Here is a 21,710-nt window from a genome sequence, read left to right on the forward strand (position 1 = left end):
ACCTTAGACCAGTAGTAACCTATGGGTGTGAGACCTGGTCCACAACAAAAGATAATAATAAAAAACTTGCTATATGGGAAAGAAAAATACTAAGAAATATATATGGACCAGTGTACAACGACAACCTAGGAATATATGAAAAAAGACACAACGAAGAACTGTATAACCTGTATGAAAAACCAAATATACTCACATATATAAGATGTAAACGCCTAGAGTGGTTAGGACATGTATGGAGAGCGGATGGAGATTTATTAAAGAATGTTCTGATACGAAAAATAAATAAAAAAACGTCCACTTGGAAGACCAAGAACAAGATGGAATTAAAGAAAAATATAGGCATTTTATATATTTGATAAAATTTTCAAAATATTTAGATTTGTTTTGAGCTGTTTACTGACATTTGAATTTTTCAACTTTTTTAGTTTTTTTTTTTTCTATTAATATCGATAAAAAATTATTTGTTCGGTAGAAAAGCTTGAAAATTTAATACAAGGCTTCTAACACATTGTAACAATAGCAGTTAAAAAATATTAAAAATACATAAGCACGATTTTTTTTATAAGCATTTAAAGTTTAAATTTTGACTAAATACGTAAAAATTACAGCAATGTTCAAATTATCTTAGATAGAAATTCATAAAAGTTTTTCTTTTTTAATCTAAGATTTGAAAATTTAATACATGGCTCCTATAATATTTTTACAATAGCAAATGAAAAATAAAAGAAATGCGTAGTCACAATTTTTTTTCACAAGCATTCAAAGTTTGAATTTTGACATCATGTGTAAAAATCACGAAAATTCGCAAATTATTTCAAACTAAAAATTCATAAAAATTTTTCTTTTTAAATCTAAGATTTGAAAATTTTTAATAATCTATAATATATTCTAAACAGATAAACCGTCTTCGCTCAGAACCGTTTTTTGTATACAATGATATAATATCATTGGATTCAAATTTAATTCCATCCATTACAGTAACCCACTTGTAACCTACTGTACAGCAGAGCGACATACACGACTTACCCGCTTTTTTTTTTATTAAAAATAGTGAATGTGAATTTACAATCTATACAATGGTATAATAAGTAAGTGTGATGACAAAATAACAAAATAACATAATTACAGAAAAGGAAGGCTTCCAGCATTGCCACCTGACAAGAAATTAGGGTTTTAATTTTTTAGTATTTTCTTCTTAGTTAAATTTTTTTTTTTAGCCATTGAGCAGATCTCTAGACCATTGCCTTTTTAGCCTTCTAGGAATAATTGAGGTAGAGGATATACTTTTAACTATGGGATTTGGATAAGCTCAAAGCTTTGAGTGAAATGTTAAGTAGTAGGATTTGGGTAAGTCGTTGAGGGTTGTTATATTCAGGTCTTTGTGGAGGTTTTTGTTGGTAATGTATCAAGGGGCAGCAGTTATTAGGCGTAGACATTTGGATTGGAATGCTTGCAAGGTTTTAATGTTAGATGGTTTTGCTGACCCCCATAGTTGGATGCCATAAAGCTAAGCGTCATTAAATAATGTTATATCGTTCGTTCTCAAGTAATCGTGATTCGTAACAAAATCATTTATTTATTCGCTCTAATTCTAATATTTAGTGTCATTGTTTTTGTATATTATGTTTCGGCTCAAATAGCTGGATATCATCTTTGTTTTTTATAATATTATTATATATAATATACAATATATTGTTAGCGCCGGCTCGAATAGCCGCTTGCACATTTTTATTATTTTGTTAACTTGTATTATAGTTGTGAGTCAATTATAAAGTTATTATACAGGCACAGGTTGTCCAGCTGGCCAGCGGTTCACCGACAAATTGTGAGTTGTTAATACAATTATTTTTATTATAAGCCATTATTATTTTGTAAGCCCGGAAGGGTCATTTATTATTATATTTTATACAATTATTGTATTATTGTGTATTATCTAAACAATTATTAAACCAGCAACTTAGTACCTATACCTCCTGTTATTGAATACTTAAGGTTACTCAGTTGTTCATTAGGTTTAAACACACACACACACCACAAACATACATTCATTTACACACCCACCCACGCTCTAGCACTCACAGGATTTGCTCGGCGAACCTGTCCACTTCCTGTTGAGTGCTATACATAAACACACACATACAACACAGGTCGGTTGGTGTGTAGGTACAGAGCGCTTCACGAAGAATTCTGGTGACCGGGCGCACGGACTATTTCTGTTTCGTACCCGGCCCGTACATATACAATGATATAATATCATTGGATTCAAATTTAATTCCATCCATTACAGTAACCTACTGTACAGCAGAGCGATATTCACGACTTACCCGCCTTTTTTTTGTTGTTCTTTTTGATTTATTAGAATAAATTAGTATCTAGTAAGCAGTAATATTAAATGTTTAATGGTGCATTTATAATAACATTTATACTTCTATAAAAATATATTAATTAAGGTAATAGGTAAAACCTAAGAGCTAAAGCTCTGAGAGAAAAATACAATTAAAATAAGAAAAATATATTAATGTTTTTATCGTAATATTATTTTTAGTTTTAAATAGCAGTACCGAACACAATCAACAATTTAATGATGGGGCATATAAGTTGTTTTTCATCTCTGTTTATTTACACCATTGTAATTTTAATTTACATGCATACTGAATACACCTATTATTGTAATCTTTAAAGTGAACAGTATTATATTAATACTAAAAACGTCTCAAGAAAAATTCAGTTCCAGTGACACCCCTCCACCCATAGTTTCAGCACTATCCAGTATCCATCATATAACAAAGCATTAATAATATAAAATAAAATTTGAAAAATTATTCAAATTCGTTATGAATATAATCTGAAATCAATCTCTTTCGCAAATATTATTAATTTCGTATAGTTATAATTTAAAAATTCTTAAATTTTGAAATTTTAAAATCATATTGCAGAAGAAGAATAAGAGAAGATATTTGAAAAATTGGGTTTATCAATCTCAAATAAACATCGTGTCAAATTTAAATATGTTTTCATTTTATTATCATATTACTATAACTTCTTTCAAACTATCATAAATAATATAAAAATGAATATACCTATATTCCTATATTAACCAAAACAAGGTGTCGTGATCCGGAATGTGAATGAGAGACAGACTGCTCTTATATAGCGACTCACTCTTGGGACTAGTTGGGAGACGTTTCATCATTCATTTTATTTTCCATATAATTGATAAGACCACTTATTGCGAAATCTAAAATTATCAAAATGTTCGTTTTTGCGTGAATTCTCCTTTCTGTGACCTATTCATTTCATATTCTGAGCAGAACGAGGAATGTATTGATTTTACCATCATGATGTGTGTGTGTTTTTTTTGTGTGCCGTCATCACGTTTTGGGGCAGTAAAAGTGCTTCAATTTTCGACCAGTACCTCGTTCGATCAGAAAGTGAATCTAGTTGGTACTTTGGGGGGGGGGGGGGTAAAACCCATATATAGGTACCTACGAAGTGGCGTATCCGGAGGAAAAGTCACAGGGGCCAAAGTCCCCTCTCATTAGTTGTATTTGCTATTTTTTTTTTTTTTAAGATTCATATTTCTTTGTATACATGAACACATACTAAATGATTTCATAACTGTACGAGAATCTTTGGAATCTATTTTTAGAGGTGTTGATAGTCATTTAAAAAATATATTTAGTGAAGTACATAAGATTGCTTCTAAAATAGACATCGATATTAAAATTTAAAATACCTTGAATTTGTGAAAAATAATGAGTTAATGTGAATGTTAAAATCCTAAAAAATTATTACAAAATATACATATTTATTTTATTTTATGACAAAATTATATGTGAATTAAGTACATAGTTTGATCAAAAGTTAAGAAAAATATCATAACTATTTTAGAGGCTACAAAAATATGCGAAAATGATATTCCGTTAAATGCAACTGTTATATTAAATATAAGACTGAATTATTCAATTATGTATATAGCATAACAAAATCAATGGAAAAACGATGAACAAAAAACAAAATAGCATAGTGAATAAACCTTAAACCGCTATTGAGACTTTATGTTATTGTACAGATATAGTGGTTTGTGCCTAATATAAAAAAAAAAAAAAAAAATTAAAAAAATATGTAAATATTTACAAATCTTCCTGTTACAACAACTTCGCCAAAACGTACGTTTTTACCTTAGAAAGACTAAAAACATACTTAAGATCAATAATGACTGAAAATAGACTAAATAGATTAGCTTTGCTTTAGTAAACATAAATGAAACATCGGTTAATTCAAAAAGTGAAATCATTGAGGATTGTACAAAAAAGCACCAAGAAAACTCACAAATTGGTCAAAATAATTTTATACAATTGTTACTATTTTATATTTTTATACCCTTATAATTTTTTTGGACTTCAGTTTTTATTATTAAGCTACTACTTATGACTGACTATAAAAACATTAAATAATTTGTTGATTTTCTTTTTTATTTTTGTTAGCAGAGAGTATATGGAAAATTTTTGACAGTGTGTGCCCCCTCCCCCCTAAAAAAAATTCTGTATACGCCACTGTACCTACCTACGTATTTTATATCTACTTAACTCTTTGCCAAGGACGCTCAGAAAATTTAGTTCAGTAGGTGAAAAATAAATTGTACACAACTAACTTTATCCATCCTCTCTTTATTATTGTTCTTATATCTTATTAAGTATTATATACACTTTTTATATCAAAATATGCATTGATGTAAAATATTTTGATAGTTATTATCTTCTTTCACGTATGCTTATTTTTCCTCGCTTTTTGCAATAAATAATAGGTACTAATGTAGTTTAGTTTTATTCGGATATTTAAATCATCAATTTTCAAATAAATAATAATTATTATAAATGCCATACGTTCTTAGTACGAAACAATTAAGATTTTTGGTAGATAATATACAAACGTATGACATATAATCAATGATAATTTTATAATATTTTGCTCACAAATTTTAAAATTCATCACTAGATACCTAAAGATTTCTAAAAATTAATGTATTTTTTTATGAAAAAAAGCCCTTTACTATATCTCATAGTTTTTGGCTGATACAGTAATGATTTGCTAACATTTAGAAAAACTTATTGACGGCAAGAAACATATTATTGAATATGCTTTATTGCTGTACATCATAATATTATATTATATTAATAAGTACATGGAGATTAAAAACTTAATCGAATTAATAGACTTGCGATTTTATTTTATTTACCTTTTCATAAATTACTTTGCAAAAATAAATAAGAGCTTCCAATTGTATGTTGGCAAGAAACAAAGATACACGGTACCCGTGTAATTTAGCAGGGCTGCCTTAACAGGATAAACAACATTATTTTTAGATTCACATTTTTTAATCGCTATATTTCTACTTGTATAATCTGAACGATCTTATAAATCTTTATATTTCCTTATTGATTAGGTCATCGATTTTTAAATATTATAAGGTTACTTTATAATCCATATAAAATAAAATAACTTTTATTTATCTACTAAAATTGTTACCAAAAATTATTATTATGTATATGGGTTAAAATTTACGGAAACTATATATTAGGCAAGACATAAAGACAGATAGTTTTTATTCATTGCATGTTATCTTGTATTATTAATAATTAGATTCATTAATAAATAGGTATATTATAAGCACATAAATAATATGGACTATGTGTTAACCATTAAAAATATTTAGTACCTAATAAATTAAGACACATTAATGTAATATTTTACACTTTTAAATTTGTGAAAATTAATTCTATACGAATATTCTAATGTTTAGTATTATAAATTATAATAATAATAAAAATATTACTTTATTTTATTTTCAAGTAGTGAAATTACAATTTACAGAAAAATAAAATAAATAATATTTGTGCTCAGACATATCGTATTTAAATACGTTAGATTACACATAATAATATAATTAATTATTAGTAAGTTATAACATACCTAGTGAGGCGTCTTGAAATACAATATGTTCAAAAATTGTTCACATTACACTCACTAATACTGACAAAAACTAAAAACATAAATAAACTCAATAACAATTTTACATTTAATTAAACAAAATATTAACGTGTATAAACAGATATGTTTATCTTAGTAAATTATCAATATAATACCTAATAAATTTTGAAATGTTTATAAGTTTATTTCGCGGAATATTGCGTTTTTGAGCAGCGGTCGACGATTGAGTGGTGCTAATAGCAAATGAGGGCGAATTGAAATATTTTGGTACGAAGCCAAACGTTGGCCAATATTAACCTGACAAATTTAGATTTTATACGTGAATATGTTCGTTTAAAAACGTTTTGTTCTTCGATCAATATCATTTAAATGTGTATCTATTATAATAGTTTGGCATTTATTGTAGATTGTTTGTAATTTATTTAACTAAATATATAATATTTGTAACAGAAAACAAAGAAAAAAATGACAACAGTAATAATACGCGTAATGATTAGTTTCCTGCATCATATTGCAAGTGCATATAATATATAACTTAACCTAACCTAGGTAAACCACAATTTAAATTTTAAACTATACAATACTCTATATACATATCCTAAGGTTAATAAATTACTATAGGTATTAGACTAGTTGACTTTATTTTAAAATGTATTTATATAACCATTAACATAATATCGTATGGTAGATTCACGAAAAAAGTCATCCTTGAAAATATATTACATACCTACATAATATACGAGTAATATTATGTAAAAAAATTAATTAATTACAAACATGTCATTCTAATTTATAACCAGAATTGAAAAATACAGACGCAATTTTTTTTTTATATTTAAAAAATATGTACTTAATATATAAAAATTAATTAAAGATAATAAGATGAGGTTAGTTTAGTTGGAAAGTAGATATTTTAATTTAATAACAATAAATTATAATCAATCATTTTATTCTTAATATCTAACTATATAGTGTACTATATAGGTATAGTTACCTAAAAGTGTTTTTGAAAATATTAAGTTGTTTATTTTTTACCGCCAATTTATGTTTGATAGGCGATAAATACACGTCCTCGTAAGCCCAATGTTAAAGTGCGTTTTATATTAATATTACAAAATCAATCAAAAAAACATAAACCATTTCTTATAAAATATTATTTATTTCAATTAGGAAAATTTATAATATGTGGTACTTACTTATAAGTAGTAATAAAAACTAATTTAGTTAGACAAGCTTACACAAAACTACTAAAGTGGAGAAACTCGCTCGTTGATAGAAAACCAATTTTACATAGGTAGTAAAAAATAACCTATAAAGTGATGTACCTAATTCAATTTAGCTAACTGTTATTTTTTATGCTGTGAGTATTTCTAATTCTTATCTAAATGTTTTGTACCTATTTCTTCAAACCTTAGAAGTTCATATTAGTTTGATAAGTATATTTTAGAATTACATTAAATAATATAAATAATAATGGTAATGATAATTTTTAAAAAGTGAAGAACGATAATGATAAATAATATAATAAAATATGTAAATAGACACTTACTTACATTATTTTATAAATTATAAAACTGACATTTGAATTTAAGATTTCTTTACAGTTAGTAAACTGTACAGTTAGTACAGTTAACTATCAAATTACTAACACAGTAGTCTTAAAATCAAAAGTTATGTGGAAAAAAACCCTTTTTTACTAATCTTAATATAAAATACATTTATTTATTTTATTGATTACAATACATTATTATAGTATAGCTCAATAGCTGTATCTAATATTAGGTATTACAAAGATTACATATTGAATGTTTTTGAATTTTAAACAATTATTTATTTTAATAAAAAAAAAATAATAATAAAGATGTTTGAAGAAATAAATATTATTGTAGGCCACCCACACTGAAAGGGTACATGTTAGATATATGCTTGAAACCACTATTATAGTCTAACAAATGAGAAATGATAAGTACCAATATGGTATTTAAAAATAACTTATTTGAGTTAAGAACAACACATTCAATAAACTTCTATCGTATAGAACATTTTGTTTAAACTCGAAAATATAAGTATAAGATTTGTAAAACTAAACAGATTACATTGATATATTTAATTATTTAATTTTATATTTCTATTACTGAAAGAATTTGTACAAAAATATAATAATTAATTAAGCAATTGCCTAAAATAATAAAATTATTTGATTAAAATTATTACATACACATTACCTATATAATACTAACATATACTATATGTAACTAATAAGTAATAAACGGCTATAGATATGTATAGCAAATGATAATAAAATATCAATAATAGCTTACAGTTTTAATTTTACCACCCTCCCCCCAAATATTTTCCAAATAATCAGATATCTGATATAATCTAATTTTAGATTTGCACATGCTAATTTTTTTATAATCAGTTATCTGTTGTTTGCCAATTATCTAATACTATTTCCTTGAGATAAAGTTATGCCGTAATAATACAATTATAAATGATAAAAATCTAAATAAAAACGTAGAAATAGTATGCATTTTTGGTAGATATATATTAATTCTACTAATAAAATTAGAAAAATACGCACAAAACAAAATATTATTATTTATTAGTAAAAAAAATTTGTTTTTTATTTGTTCAAAATTCAAAACTTATTAATCATTACCTAATTACGGTAGATTAATTTAAATTATCCTCTTTAGGAATATTATTTTTAGATGTACCTATCTATATTTGGTTTTATATACCTCGAAGAGTTATACATCATAAAATTAACACTAATATTATTTGTACTATACTACTATATGATGCTAAATAATATATTAAAATTAAATACTAAAGTATGTTTTAAATCTTGAATAAAATGGTTTCCGAATGATTTAAATAATTATTTAGTTAAATTTATAATATGTATCCATCTTTTCATGATGAAATCACGTATTTACAATTACAATTTATACTACTTTATTAATAATAGTGTAGTGCCTATGTTGAACATTATATTTTCTTTTTCTATAGTAGTATCGTGCTCTCCTATAAACACCTAATAAATATTTATATCATTATTTTCGTTATTAAAACTGAAATTACGATAATGTAAACAAAAGTTTAATCATTTATTCGGTTATAGTAATAAAAGTAAAAGTCTTAGGTAGGTACTAAATTTTTTTGTAATTACCCATATAAGAACTAATATGGTCATAATATTACAGTTTTAATTTGAACAATGATTGTTTGTAGTTTTAAATCAATTAATTCCATTTTTTATTATTTGACTGTATGTATACTGCATATTTAGATCTTTAATTTATTTGGATTTTTTTTAACTTACTGTCTAATATTTAAAAATGTAATATTTTCATTAATATTAATTATTATTATGTCGAATAACTATATCCGTTGGATGATATTATTTATTGATCAATTTATCCTGTATTTACGTTTATACATTCTATATATCTATGATTATGGAGTTTATCCTTGATTTTTAAAGCCAAGAGTCATGTTATGTTTTGTTTTCTAAAAATAATATTACTAGGTCAGTGGGTGTAGGTTATATTGAATACTGTGCAATCTACATATTAACCTGCACCTTAATCTTCCGTACACATTATGTATTATATTTATATACGTACAACATACATATATATTTGAATTAAATTTAAATAAGGACATTGAAAACTTGTTGGCGAACAATCAATAACATTTTTCAATCATAAAATTTTTTGGGACCAACATAATGTATTAATCTAAATGGCTAATGTAACGCAAGTAGCAATTAATGCATATAGGTATACAGAACCCATAAATATGTAACGTTTTGGTATACATCTTTAATTTACAAAAATATAATTTTTAAGTTAACAATAATGTGTGTTTTATTAATTATTTTATACTTTGAATGTCAAAAGACATTTTTTAGAGTAATATTAGAAGAATCATCAACTTTGAAGGTGTTTTCTAGAAGGAAATTGGATCTAATTTGAACGGCCGATAAAGAAAATGACAAATATTTTTCCAAAAAATCGGGAAAAAGTAAAAATAAATAAAAACAAAAAACCCGAATATTTACGCAATAAAAAAAATTGTATGCAATTCCATAAATATTTAAATGAGCTCTTAAAATTATTAATTCATTTTTTCAAAATTCTTCAACAGCAAGAAATCTGCAAATTTTTTATATATATTTTTTTATTTTTGATAAATCAACAATAATATGTTTTACATATAGATGCAATAAGAATATGGGTGGCGTGTACCTATAGGCTACATAATATTATACTACATAATATTTAATAATAGATGTGTTGAAGACGTTACTCTCTGATATCACTTCAGCAAGTTTAATTTAAATACAATTTTTATTAATGTATTGCTAGAGTTGGATAAAGTTCCTTGGTCATTGTTGTCTTAGCCTTCGGAGCGAGGATTACTTGGAATTGAGTAGGATGCGAGATTTAAGATGAGGAATTTGGTATGTTAATATAAGTGGGTATGAGATTTGCTGTAGTTTTGTTTGACTACGTCTTTGATAAGAGGATCCTTTAGGTAATGGTCACTATGAAGAGTGATTTAATACGTATAGAGATTAGAGGGACGTTAGTGATGCGGCGGAGTACTTTTAGATTGGAATATTTATATTTTATTTTTGAGAAGAACCATAAAGTTGGACGCCATATGTTTTAAGATTAAGAGGAGATTATAAATATAAATTTTTGTTTTTAAAAAGAATATGTACGATTCATTAAAGTTATAGGTATTTAAAGTTTAGATTGGCAAAGTGGAGTGGTACGGGGTGCATATAAGCATACCATACATTGCTAGAGATCCACAGGAAATCGAGCGCTCTCATTGGCTGTATTACATTGTGATAACATTCTACAATTATCAATATTCAATGTTTTAAAATTATATGTTTTTTTTGAAACTATATTAATTTGAATATTTTTGATTTATTTAATAAAAAAATAAAAAATATGATTTATCCAGCATCATTTAAACATGAAATTATCAAAAAAGAAAATGTTAATATTTTTTTAAGGTGTGATGCTAAATTTATGGATGATATTAATGTGTGGGTTGCTGAGTTAGGTAAACTTAATTATACACATTGGATCGTTCGTTCAAATATTCCAAATGGGCAGCGAATTATGTGTTCGTAAGTATTTTAAATTGAATTTACTGAATAATAAAGTATTTATGTCATTTGAATCCCAACTAAAATAAATTGAACATTTTTCAGTAAAAGATTATTTTTATAATATGTAATAGGTATAAATTTTAAAACTGACTGTATGTAGATACCTCTAAGAGTAATTTGAATTTTTAGCTTTGAAGCTAAATTATATAATGCGAACACCTTAATAAATGGATATTTTTTACTGAAAAATGTTCAATTTATTTTAATTAGGATTCCTATGACATAAATACTTTATTATTCAGTAAATTCAATTTAAAATACTTACGAACACATAATTCGCTGCCCATTTGGAAAATTTGAACGAACGATCCAATGTATATAATTAAGTTTACCTAACTCAGCAACCCACACATTAATATCCTCCATAGATTTAGCATCACACCTTAAAATAATATTAACATTTTCTTTTTTGATAATTTCATGTTTAAATGATGCTGGATAAATCATATTTTTTATTTTTTTATTAAATAAATCAAAAATATTTAAATTAATATAGTTTCAAAAAAAACATATAATTTTAAAACATTGAATATTGATAATTGTAGAATGTTATCACAATGTAACACGGCCAATGAGAGCGCTCGATTTCCTGTGGGTCTCTAGCAATGTATGGTATGCTTATATGCCGTACGGGGTTACCCCGCAAAATATTTGTCCACTACTCCGCTTGTCTAAACTTTAAATACTTATAACAGTTATAACTCATAAACTACTAGCCCCAAATTCGATTTCTATGTATCAAAATACTTGGAAAAATATTCTGCTTTGAATATGAAATAAAAACTCTATGTTGTCATTCAAAAAAGTAAAAAACTTAAAAAAATGATAAGGATAAAAAATATAATTTTTTAATAAAAACGTTGATTTTTTAACAACTTGAAACCATGTAAAAAATATTTTGAAAAAATTAAATACTTTTCGAGATAATTAGTGTACCCACTTAAATGAATCACCCTGTATAGGGTACCTATAACACATAGGCAATCAATGTAATAAATAAACTAATGATTATTTAATTTATAAATGTTTTAAGTTAAATAATAAAATCTAAACGTCTTTTTACATTGTCGCTTTTTCCAAATCTATCAATTATTTGTTCAATGTTTACTTTAACTTCCCTATGAACACATAGTAAAGACAAAGAAGTAAGATAATAAGTAATAAGTAACTATTCTGTGATAATACGTACAAATCAAAGTGTGTAATATGTATCACGAATTAAAACTTTTTAATTTGTGGTGTATGTTGTGTGTACGTATATATATATATATCCACCTTATTTAATATATTATATATTAGTTATATTTTTATATTATCAGATATATATTATATGTGATTTGAAATATAGTAATATCACGATGTGCAGAATTATAAAAAAAATTTGAGAAATAATATGTCTGGAGAGGGGCTAGGGCCCCTAGTCCCCCTGGATCCGACCCTGGTTAAGGTTGTTTTTGTTTTATGTAAGTGTTTTCCACAGCTAAGTATTTTTGTCAAGTGATAAGCCTAGGTGCTGAGGAAGGTATTTGTTTATATTGATTAAGAAAATTAGAGGAGATTAATCATGTGTGAATAGTGGTGGATCGATTTTAATTCATTGATTTTTACCCGCCACCGAGAGTACCCAGGAAACAGTAGGTTTAGAATGTTTAGATGACTTTGTAAGAATGAAGAAGCTATTATTGGATCAAAGAGAGAAACATAAATTATTTTGTCGTCTGCGTATTCAGCAATTATGGTGAAAATTATTTTAAAGTTAAAAGCTTATAAAAATGTTCATTATTGAAAGCTAAGGCATGCAAATGTCATATATTTGAGTAGTTCATATTAAAACCAAAAAATTAAAATTAAAATTAAAAAAATTATGACTTCAATCTTTCATATAGGTAGGCATTTAAAGATTTAAGAGTATTATTCATGAGGTCTTGAAACTCTTATGTACATCTAAAAAAATTATATTAATTTTAAGCTATTGAATTTATTTTATACCTGCCCTAAAACTCAGTAGTAAATTATAATAATATATCATATGGATGGGTTAGGATAAAATTTAATACAATTAATACAACTAATACAAGGTTCCATACAAAAAATATTATAAAGATACAGACCTAATATGTTTTTCAGATTATGCTTTTATGAGCATTTAAAGTTAAAATTTTGACAAAATTTATAAACATCACAATTATTTAAAAATTAAAAATGTATAAATTGTTTAATTTTTATTGAATTATAGCTAAGGATTGAAAATTTAAAATAAGATTATATATAGATTATTAGTTTTTCTTGGTATTCTAAGTGGACATTTTTACTAAATTTTATATTTAAATAAAGAAGAACAATTTTATTTATCTTGTTTTAATTTAAAAATATTATTTATGATTATGGGTAGTTGAGACTTTCAAAGACTCAAAATTATCAATGTTATCTATATTTTATATGTATAATGCCATTTTTTAGGAAAAAATTAATTCAATCTACTATGTTAATATATTACTAATAAGAAACTAAATTAATTAGGTAGGTATATCTGTAGTCTGTAATTCTGCATTCTGCAATCTTTAGGTTTGTAATATATGAGTAATATTGTTCAAACATAGCATCCTCTGCTATCGGTTAAACAGGAAAAAATGGTTTGTAATATATTATAGCTAGGTAATGGGTATGTATAGCTAAAAGTTACAATATTATGCATACATAGTGCATAATGCAATATTTTATCTAATTCTAGAAGTTACAACACTCTCTGGTTATTTGAATTGGCAGAGCTTATAAGTTATAACTGTGTACACTTCACTGTATTAATAACACTGCATTATTTTTACAAGTTACATTATGATCTAGCTACCTATAAATTTGTTTAAATTATTTGCTTTGTTAACTATAAATATATTTGTTGTAACTAAAAAATTACACTTTCTAGTAAAAAAATTAAAGGAGAATTATTAAGTTATTTTATGTTATTTTATAATATGTACCTACTACTTGTAATTCAACAGTCAGCAACAATAAAACAGCAACAAATGCGGGTTTTTTTAGTAAATAAGATTCTCTATGTATATTATTAGCTTAAATAGCTAAATTAAATCTCATTAGTCTAAAACTCTAAAGTTTATGTTCTTTATTTTTATTCTACGCAGTAATTTTTATTCTTACTGTACCTACTATTTCACAAACATTGTATCAGAAATTTTTGAAAAAAAAAAAATTGACTAAAATTGGAAATATTTTAATATACCTATGATGTATAGTGTATACCTACCTACCTACCTAATATTAAAACATCATATCAATTAAATTAAGAATCTTTTATTCTTAGTCATTTATGTAATGCAGAATGTACATAAATATAATATATTGTAGGTACAAATACAAATATTAAATATACATTCACTGCAGAGACGGATTTACACAATTGCCGCCCCTAGACAAATTATTTTTTGCCGCCCCATTACGACTTAGTAAAAAAACAAAATAACAAAATATGTAATCTATGGTTAGTATTTAGATAATATATAATATACGTTCTGGCAGTCGTTCGATTATTTACTTGGACGTTTATTGTTATGTATGTATCAGTAATGTAAATCTTGGAGATTTTTTTTTACCGATAACTGTGGCAACTGCCAAACATTCTTTTTCCAAGTTGAAGCTAGTTCACAATTGTTTGAGGAATTCTACTGGATTATTTAGGTATGACCTACAAGTAAAGCTTAAATAAATCTAAAATCTAATCTTATTCATAATTATTCTAACTTGGCTTAAATGGATATTGTAATTTGTAAGTCTCTGGCTGAAATAACAGACTGATTGCACAGTATAACAGTAAGCAACTTAACTGTATACCACTTATTAATATACTGACGAGTTTTTAGCAATTTAAAAAGTAAAAACTAAATTTAACTTTTAAGAGCAAACGTGATCAAACTAGGAACGAAAACGTCGAAAACACGATTGAGGGTTCGTGTTGTCCTTGTCTGTTGAGCAATCATAGTCTTAAACTCTTAATAGTCTTATCTCTTATAGTCTTATTGCGTATAGTAATATTATGTTTGAACCTTCCTCGGATAGGTAGCGCTTTCGTTAGCAACATGAAGATTAGAGCTGATCTCTAATCTAAAATCTTCGTGGGTGGCAATCACAAACAACTCACAACCACGGTTGTTTTGTGATTAATGTGATTGTAGATTTTGATTTTCTACTACGAATAATAATATTATGTTTTATGGTGATGGTGATAATTATTAATTAGTGATAAAAAAATGAATAAGTGATAACTGAAAAGTTCAAAACTTATAATTTATTATTTTTATATTAAAACTTTAATGCGGAACTCTAGCCAAAGAATTAATTATTATTCATATTTCTTACATCTTTTGTTGAGTTTGTAAAGTAATACAATCATTTCAAATTCATCATACTGAATTTAAATAAAATATATATCAAATATAACCATTTTATTATATTAAAAAGTATCAAGGTCTTAATAATTATACAAAATAATGGTAAGTATTACTATCAAACATTATATTTTTATTGAATTGAATTTATATGTTATTTGGTTTACAAGTTTGTGTTATTTATTCATATGTCCCTAACCTACACTTGTCAATAATAACAATATTATGTAGGTAATTATAACGATTCTATTCATATAGAGATAATGACTAAACAATCAATTTGGAATATGACCAAAATAAATATATTTATGTAAATGTAATTGTTCAATTTTGTATACTCAGTTCATAGTCAATTTTATTTTGATATTTTATTAAATAGTTCTGCTAAAACGTAATATTAATATTCTTATATTAAGATAATATTATTAAATATTACATTTTATTTTTAATTTTATTTTGGTTTATTTCTAGTTACAAAAAGATGTGAAATTGGATAATGCAAGCAAGTCATGGGTATTAAAAAAACACATAGATTTCTTACAATCATTTGGCAAAGAAAGACATCAATATGTAAATATTTGTACTCTGTATTTAAAATCAAATAATGAATTTGACATTGTTCAATAAAAATGTTTTTTTTAACTGTACAGGAAAGTAGTATGATGGAATTTCTACGTATGTCTGGTATGTACTGGGGCTTAACCGCATTATATTTGATCAATGATGGGAAAATACCAAAAGAAGATGAAATATTTGAATACATTAAAAGTTGTGAACATAGTTGTGGTGGATATTCACCAGCCCCTGGTCATGATCCACATTTATTGTATACACTCAGTGCGGTTCAAGTTAGTATTATTTAATAAAAATAATATTCAAGAGGAAGCTACACTCACATGCATTGCCTTCGTTTAATAAATACAGCATAGCAAGTTTTACGTTCTGAATAATTTATTTATCTCTGTTAGTTTAATATTAGAGTGAAATTTGATAATTTAATAATACTCACTCTAGTATCGCATAACATAGCAGTCATTTAAGATGGAGGCAATGCATGCTGATGTAGTATCCTCTAAGTATCATATTTTCATACATATAATTTTTATATGTGTATACAATATGAAATACATTATCTGTAAACAATTTTTTATAATAATTGTATGATTAAATATTTAATGATTATCATGAATTGGCTGATATAATAAAGCCACCTAGGTGTGCTACTTTTTTCTTGATGATTGTGCATGTTAAATTATTTTTAACTTATTTTTTTTATATAGATTGCTTGTCTGCTTAATCGAGAATTGGAATTACCAATTGAAAAGATTGTGTCATATGTATCTAAACTCCAACAAGATGATGGCAGTTTTACTGGAGATAAATGGGGAGAAATAGATACTCGTTATTCATTTTGTGCATTAGCATGTTTATCACTTTTAGTAATAATACATTAAATACTATTTAATAACTCTAATTATTCAGTTGTGTTTGATGAATTATTTATTTTCAGGGTAAACTTAATGAAATTAATTTAGTTAAAGCTGTAGAGTTTGTAAAAAGCTGTCAAAATTTTGATGGAGGTTTTGGATCACGACCGGGAGCTGAAAGTCATGGTGGCTTAATCTATTGTTGTGTTGGATCATTATCTATTGCTGGTATGTGGTCACTATGAAAAAATAACAATAAATAACATGTCTACCAAACACATTCTTTTGTAAAAATTTTCAACGGTTTTCAATCTTCCATTGTAAATAAACCAAAAATAAATGTTAAACAATTATAGTTATTTGAATTTAAACTAATTTTTTTGGTAGCCCATGCATATTATTATAAAATTATTAAGTTACCATGATATATAATATTTCATCCTATAACATGTATTTAAAACAAAGCTGGGCAAATAAGTAATTGTTTTTCGACTAATTAAAGTTAAATCACTTTAATATAAAAACTAATGAATTTAAAATTTTAGTTAGTTTTTGTTATAGCTAAAAATATAAATTTAAAACTTGTTCAAAGGTATAGTAAGTTTTACATTAAATTAATAATTGCCTAACTAAAACTATTTGTAGATGGTTGATTAATTCAATTGTTCAATAATTGATAATTTTATCTAATGGTTCAAGTATTAAAATTAATCAATAGGAAATAGGAATATTGAAATCTAAAATATGTAGACATTGGATAAGCAGTTGCAGCAGTGGTGGTAAATTTGGCAGTCTCTATAATATACAAGCGTAAGCCAATTACACACCATTGTTGAAATCAATAAATTAAAAAATTAGAACATATTTGACTTTTAATCTAATCATATTGGCAAGTATAGATTTTTGATTCTTTGTAATCAAGAGAAATAATTGAAGTAATAATGATAGAACTATTCATTTTTAAATTAAAAAGTATATATCTGATTATTAAAATATTTATACCATTGAATTTTTGTTTTGATTTATATCATGTATATTGTATAGTAATTTGTATCGTTAAGAACTTTTGAAAAATGTCTAAATTCTAGGAACCTGGTTATCTATACTTATAAGTTATAATTATTAAATGTTTTAGGACGATTAGATTTAGTCGATGCTGACACATTGGGTTGGTGGTTAGCAGAAAGGCAATTACCATCTGGTGGTCTTAATGGACGTCCTGAAAAATTACCAGACGTTTGTTATTCATGGTGGGTGTTTTCTACATTAAATATTCTAGGACGCGACCATTGGATTGATAAAGAAGAATTAAAAACTTTTATCTTAGCATCTCAAGTAAAGCTCTATATAACCTTTAAATAATATACAGAGTGATTGATTTATCAAACAACACTAATTTTTTCAAAAAGTATTGACTTTTTTCAAATTTTTTTTTTCAAAACTGTAGATTTACACTTCTTGAATTGGATATTTTTTTTATATTTTTCACCCTTATATTTATTAGGTAAACCACTATCAACTTTTGATTTTCAAATGGTAACATATACTTAACATTTCATAAATTAATAAAGCTATTTTTTAATTAATTATTACGCTAAAATTTCGAATTTAGCGCTAGTAGTTTATGAGTTATAGGTATTTAAAGTTTAGATTGGCGGAGTGGAGTGGTACGGGGTTATCCCGCAAAATGTTTGTCCACTACTCCGCTTGTCTAAACTTAAAATACTTATAACTCATAAACTACTAGTCCTAAATTCGATTTTTATGAATCAAAATACTTGGAAAAATATTTTGCTTAGGAATATGAAATTAAAAAACTGTTGTCATCCAAAAAGGTGAAAAAACTTAAAAAATGGTAAGGATAAAAAATGTTTAAAAATATAATTTTTTTAATAAAAGCGTTGGTTTTTTAACAACTTGAAACTATGTAAAAAGATATTTTGAAAAAAGTCAATACTTTTTTAAATAATGAATGTTGTTTGATAGAAGAATCACTCTGTATGGTTGTGCGTATAATATTATATGATTTATGGTCAACAGGATAATGAAGGAGGTGGATTTAGTGATCGACCTGGAGATGAACCAGATCCTTTTCATACTCTGTTTGGTCTTGCAGCATTATCATTAATGTCATATGATAAAATTTTACCAATAGACCCTACTTATTGCATGCCAAAAGCAGTTATTAACCGATTAGGATTAAAACCTCAAACATTATCCCGACCTTAAAATATAAGTTACCAAAGATTACTACTACAATTTATTATTTTAATGTTAATGTTGTGTTAATTATATTACGCACAATATTTATAAAAACTCGTATCTTGTAGATTTTACAAACAAATTAATTATATTGTAATATTTGCTACCTGTTATATTCTATACTTCTACATCTACACTATATTTTAATTCTACATTTTAATTAAAATTTATATAAGTATTATTTATTAATACAATTTGTATACAACTTTCATTTAAGGATACATATCTTAAAATGTCTTATTGTGATTATTTGTGAAATATTAATTTTTTCTTTACATTTTGTTATGATTTATGATATAAGTATTATCATTTTATCACATTTTTTTCAATATTTCCAAATTACTATACCTTTTCATACAATTACGTAAAAATAAAAAATTATGTAGAGCTCTTTTAAAATAATATAATTATAATATTATGTTTCATTTGGCTAATAGGTGTTGTTGTCCTAAAACCCTTCAAGAGCAATTCATTTTGAATCTAAGAATTTTAGTGGTAAAATAACTGGTAGCACTCTCTTTTGATCATCAAATAAACAACCTTTACTGTTACCAACCATACAGTATAGGCTTTTTAAGTACCTATATAACCTTTGTTTTTCATAGGTTTTCATTATAAATTATTAAAATCTTTTATCATAAGATATTTAAAGTGTCTGTAAACTCTCTAGTGTTTTTTCGTTGTATATTATTACAATTAATTCAATTTTATACTTATGATTTAATCAGAAAACAATTTAAAAATTGTTTTAACTAACTTCAAGTAACAATAAGTGCTACTTTATATTATGTAAAATTAAAATAATAACAACTCATTTGTAGGTTGAAATTTTCTCTAAGACATTCAAATAAGAGACACTAGAAGTATCCCAATACTAGATTTGATATTATCAGAGATAAAAAAGTGAAATGAGTATTTGTGTAATCTTTATGTTGATACAATCAAATTCATAAATAAAAATAAGTTTGTAAATTCAAAATTGTAGATAATCTATTATATATAATATTAACAAATAACAATTACTTTAATAAATAGGTGTATTAAACGTTCTGACTTTATAATCAAAACTATATCATAATTTATTATGCCTATGTATAGGGTGTCCCACAGAGATCTGACAAATGAAAAATTCTTGTTCTAATCAATATTTTTTAAAAATTTCTTTTAAATATAATTCATAGACACTTGTACTACATTTTTTATTTTTAAAGACTGAAAATAAAAAACTTAAAAATTGAAGATTTAGAAAAAATTATATAGTAAAAACACTTATTTAAGTCGCATAGCTAATTTTTTACAATTTTTTTATATATAAATATTTTCATTATGTAAATTATGATCTAGTTTATGTTAGAAACATTTTAATTTAAAAAAATGAGTATTGACCAAATAATATTATTATAATAAAATAGTAAATACAATAAATAATTAATTCGATTTTAACATGAACCTATTAAATGTTCATATAAAATATTTTTTGAAATTAAAATGTTTCTAACATAAACTAGATCGTAATTTACTTAATGTAAATATTGATATTTAAAAAAATTGTAAAAAATCAGCCATTTGACATAAATAAGTGTTTTTACCATATACATTTTCCTGAAAATCAGATTTACAAATTGGCTATATTGAATATTCCGAATAAAAATTTTATCAATTTTTAAGTTTTTTTATTTTCAGTATTAAAAAATAAAAAATGAAAAATGTAGCGCAAGTGTCTATGAATTGTATTTAAAATAAATTTAAAAAAATATTGATTAAAATAAAAGTTATTTAATTTGTCAGATCTCCGTGGAACACTGTATAGTATCAATGATTAATTTCATGATTTATTTGTTGAATGAATTTTGATTTTAAAGTTTGTATTTATTCTATTTAAAAATTTGTAACTTTTAATTTTTCAAGTATAAATAAATAAAAATATGTTAATTATGAAATATTTAAACTAATTAATTTTGACATGGATTTTATTTTAAGTGATTAATTTTGCGCATTCGGCCATACCTTGAATTAAAAAATATTTTTAATCATAACTAATTTCAAAGGATATAAATGTATATCATTTTTGTGAGACTTATCCATTAAAAAAAAACTTTTATAGATAACTTTGAAACTGACAAATTCTGATTTCATCATTGTTCTTAACTTGATGAAATATATATGTTCCTGAAAATTTTTTTTCCAAAAATTGCTTGGGAATTAAACTGTATTTTTATGCCATATTATTTCAATATATTTGTGTAATAGTAATTACTGATTAGTGTTTAAAATGAAGTAATATTACCTTGGTTGTGTACAGCTAGCATAGGGGAATCTAGTTTTTGTATATCATTTGATATTTTTATAAAATATTATATTATAGTGTCTAATACCTATAAATAATAATACTCATATTTAAATAAGCCCTTATGTATGGTTTGCTAATTTAAA

General features: G+C 25.0%; 2 protein-coding genes across 3 annotated transcripts in view; one reads left to right on the top strand and one right to left on the bottom strand.

Annotated features, from left to right (window-relative positions):
• The window catches only part of Obsc (Obscurin), a 68,493-nt gene extending 62,220 nt beyond the window's left edge, over positions 1-6,273 (bottom strand). Inside the window, exons 1-2 of one of the 2 annotated variants that reach the window (XM_089222818.1) lie at positions 6,147-6,273; positions 5,974-6,043 (exon numbers count right to left, since the gene is read on the bottom strand). The gene's annotated coding sequence lies outside the window, so the exon portion shown is untranslated. Of the gene's footprint in view, positions 1-5,973; positions 6,099-6,146 lie in introns of those variants that run through there. The other variant, XM_089222819.1, reaches the window with a different exon arrangement.
• A 9,167-nt stretch (positions 6,274-15,440) lies between these two features.
• RabGGTb (geranylgeranyl transferase type-2 subunit beta) lies at positions 15,441-19,554 on the top strand. The gene is made up of 7 exons (XM_015516142.2): positions 15,441-15,693; positions 16,060-16,158; positions 16,239-16,436; positions 16,869-17,027; positions 17,099-17,243; positions 18,151-18,350; positions 19,056-19,554. The coding sequence occupies exons 1-7, from the start codon at positions 15,691-15,693 to the stop codon at positions 19,242-19,244; spliced, it is 993 nt and encodes a 330-aa protein (XP_015371628.1). The 5' UTR covers positions 15,441-15,690; the 3' UTR covers positions 19,245-19,554.
• Positions 19,555-21,710: the final 2,156 nt, after the last annotated feature.

The sequence above is a fragment of the Diuraphis noxia genome, unplaced genomic scaffold (genome assembly GCF_037042655.1).
Source record: "Diuraphis noxia isolate RWA-SAM2 unplaced genomic scaffold, SU_Dnox_SAM2 contig0003, whole genome shotgun sequence".
Lineage (NCBI taxonomy): Eukaryota > Metazoa > Arthropoda > Insecta > Hemiptera > Aphididae > Diuraphis > Diuraphis noxia.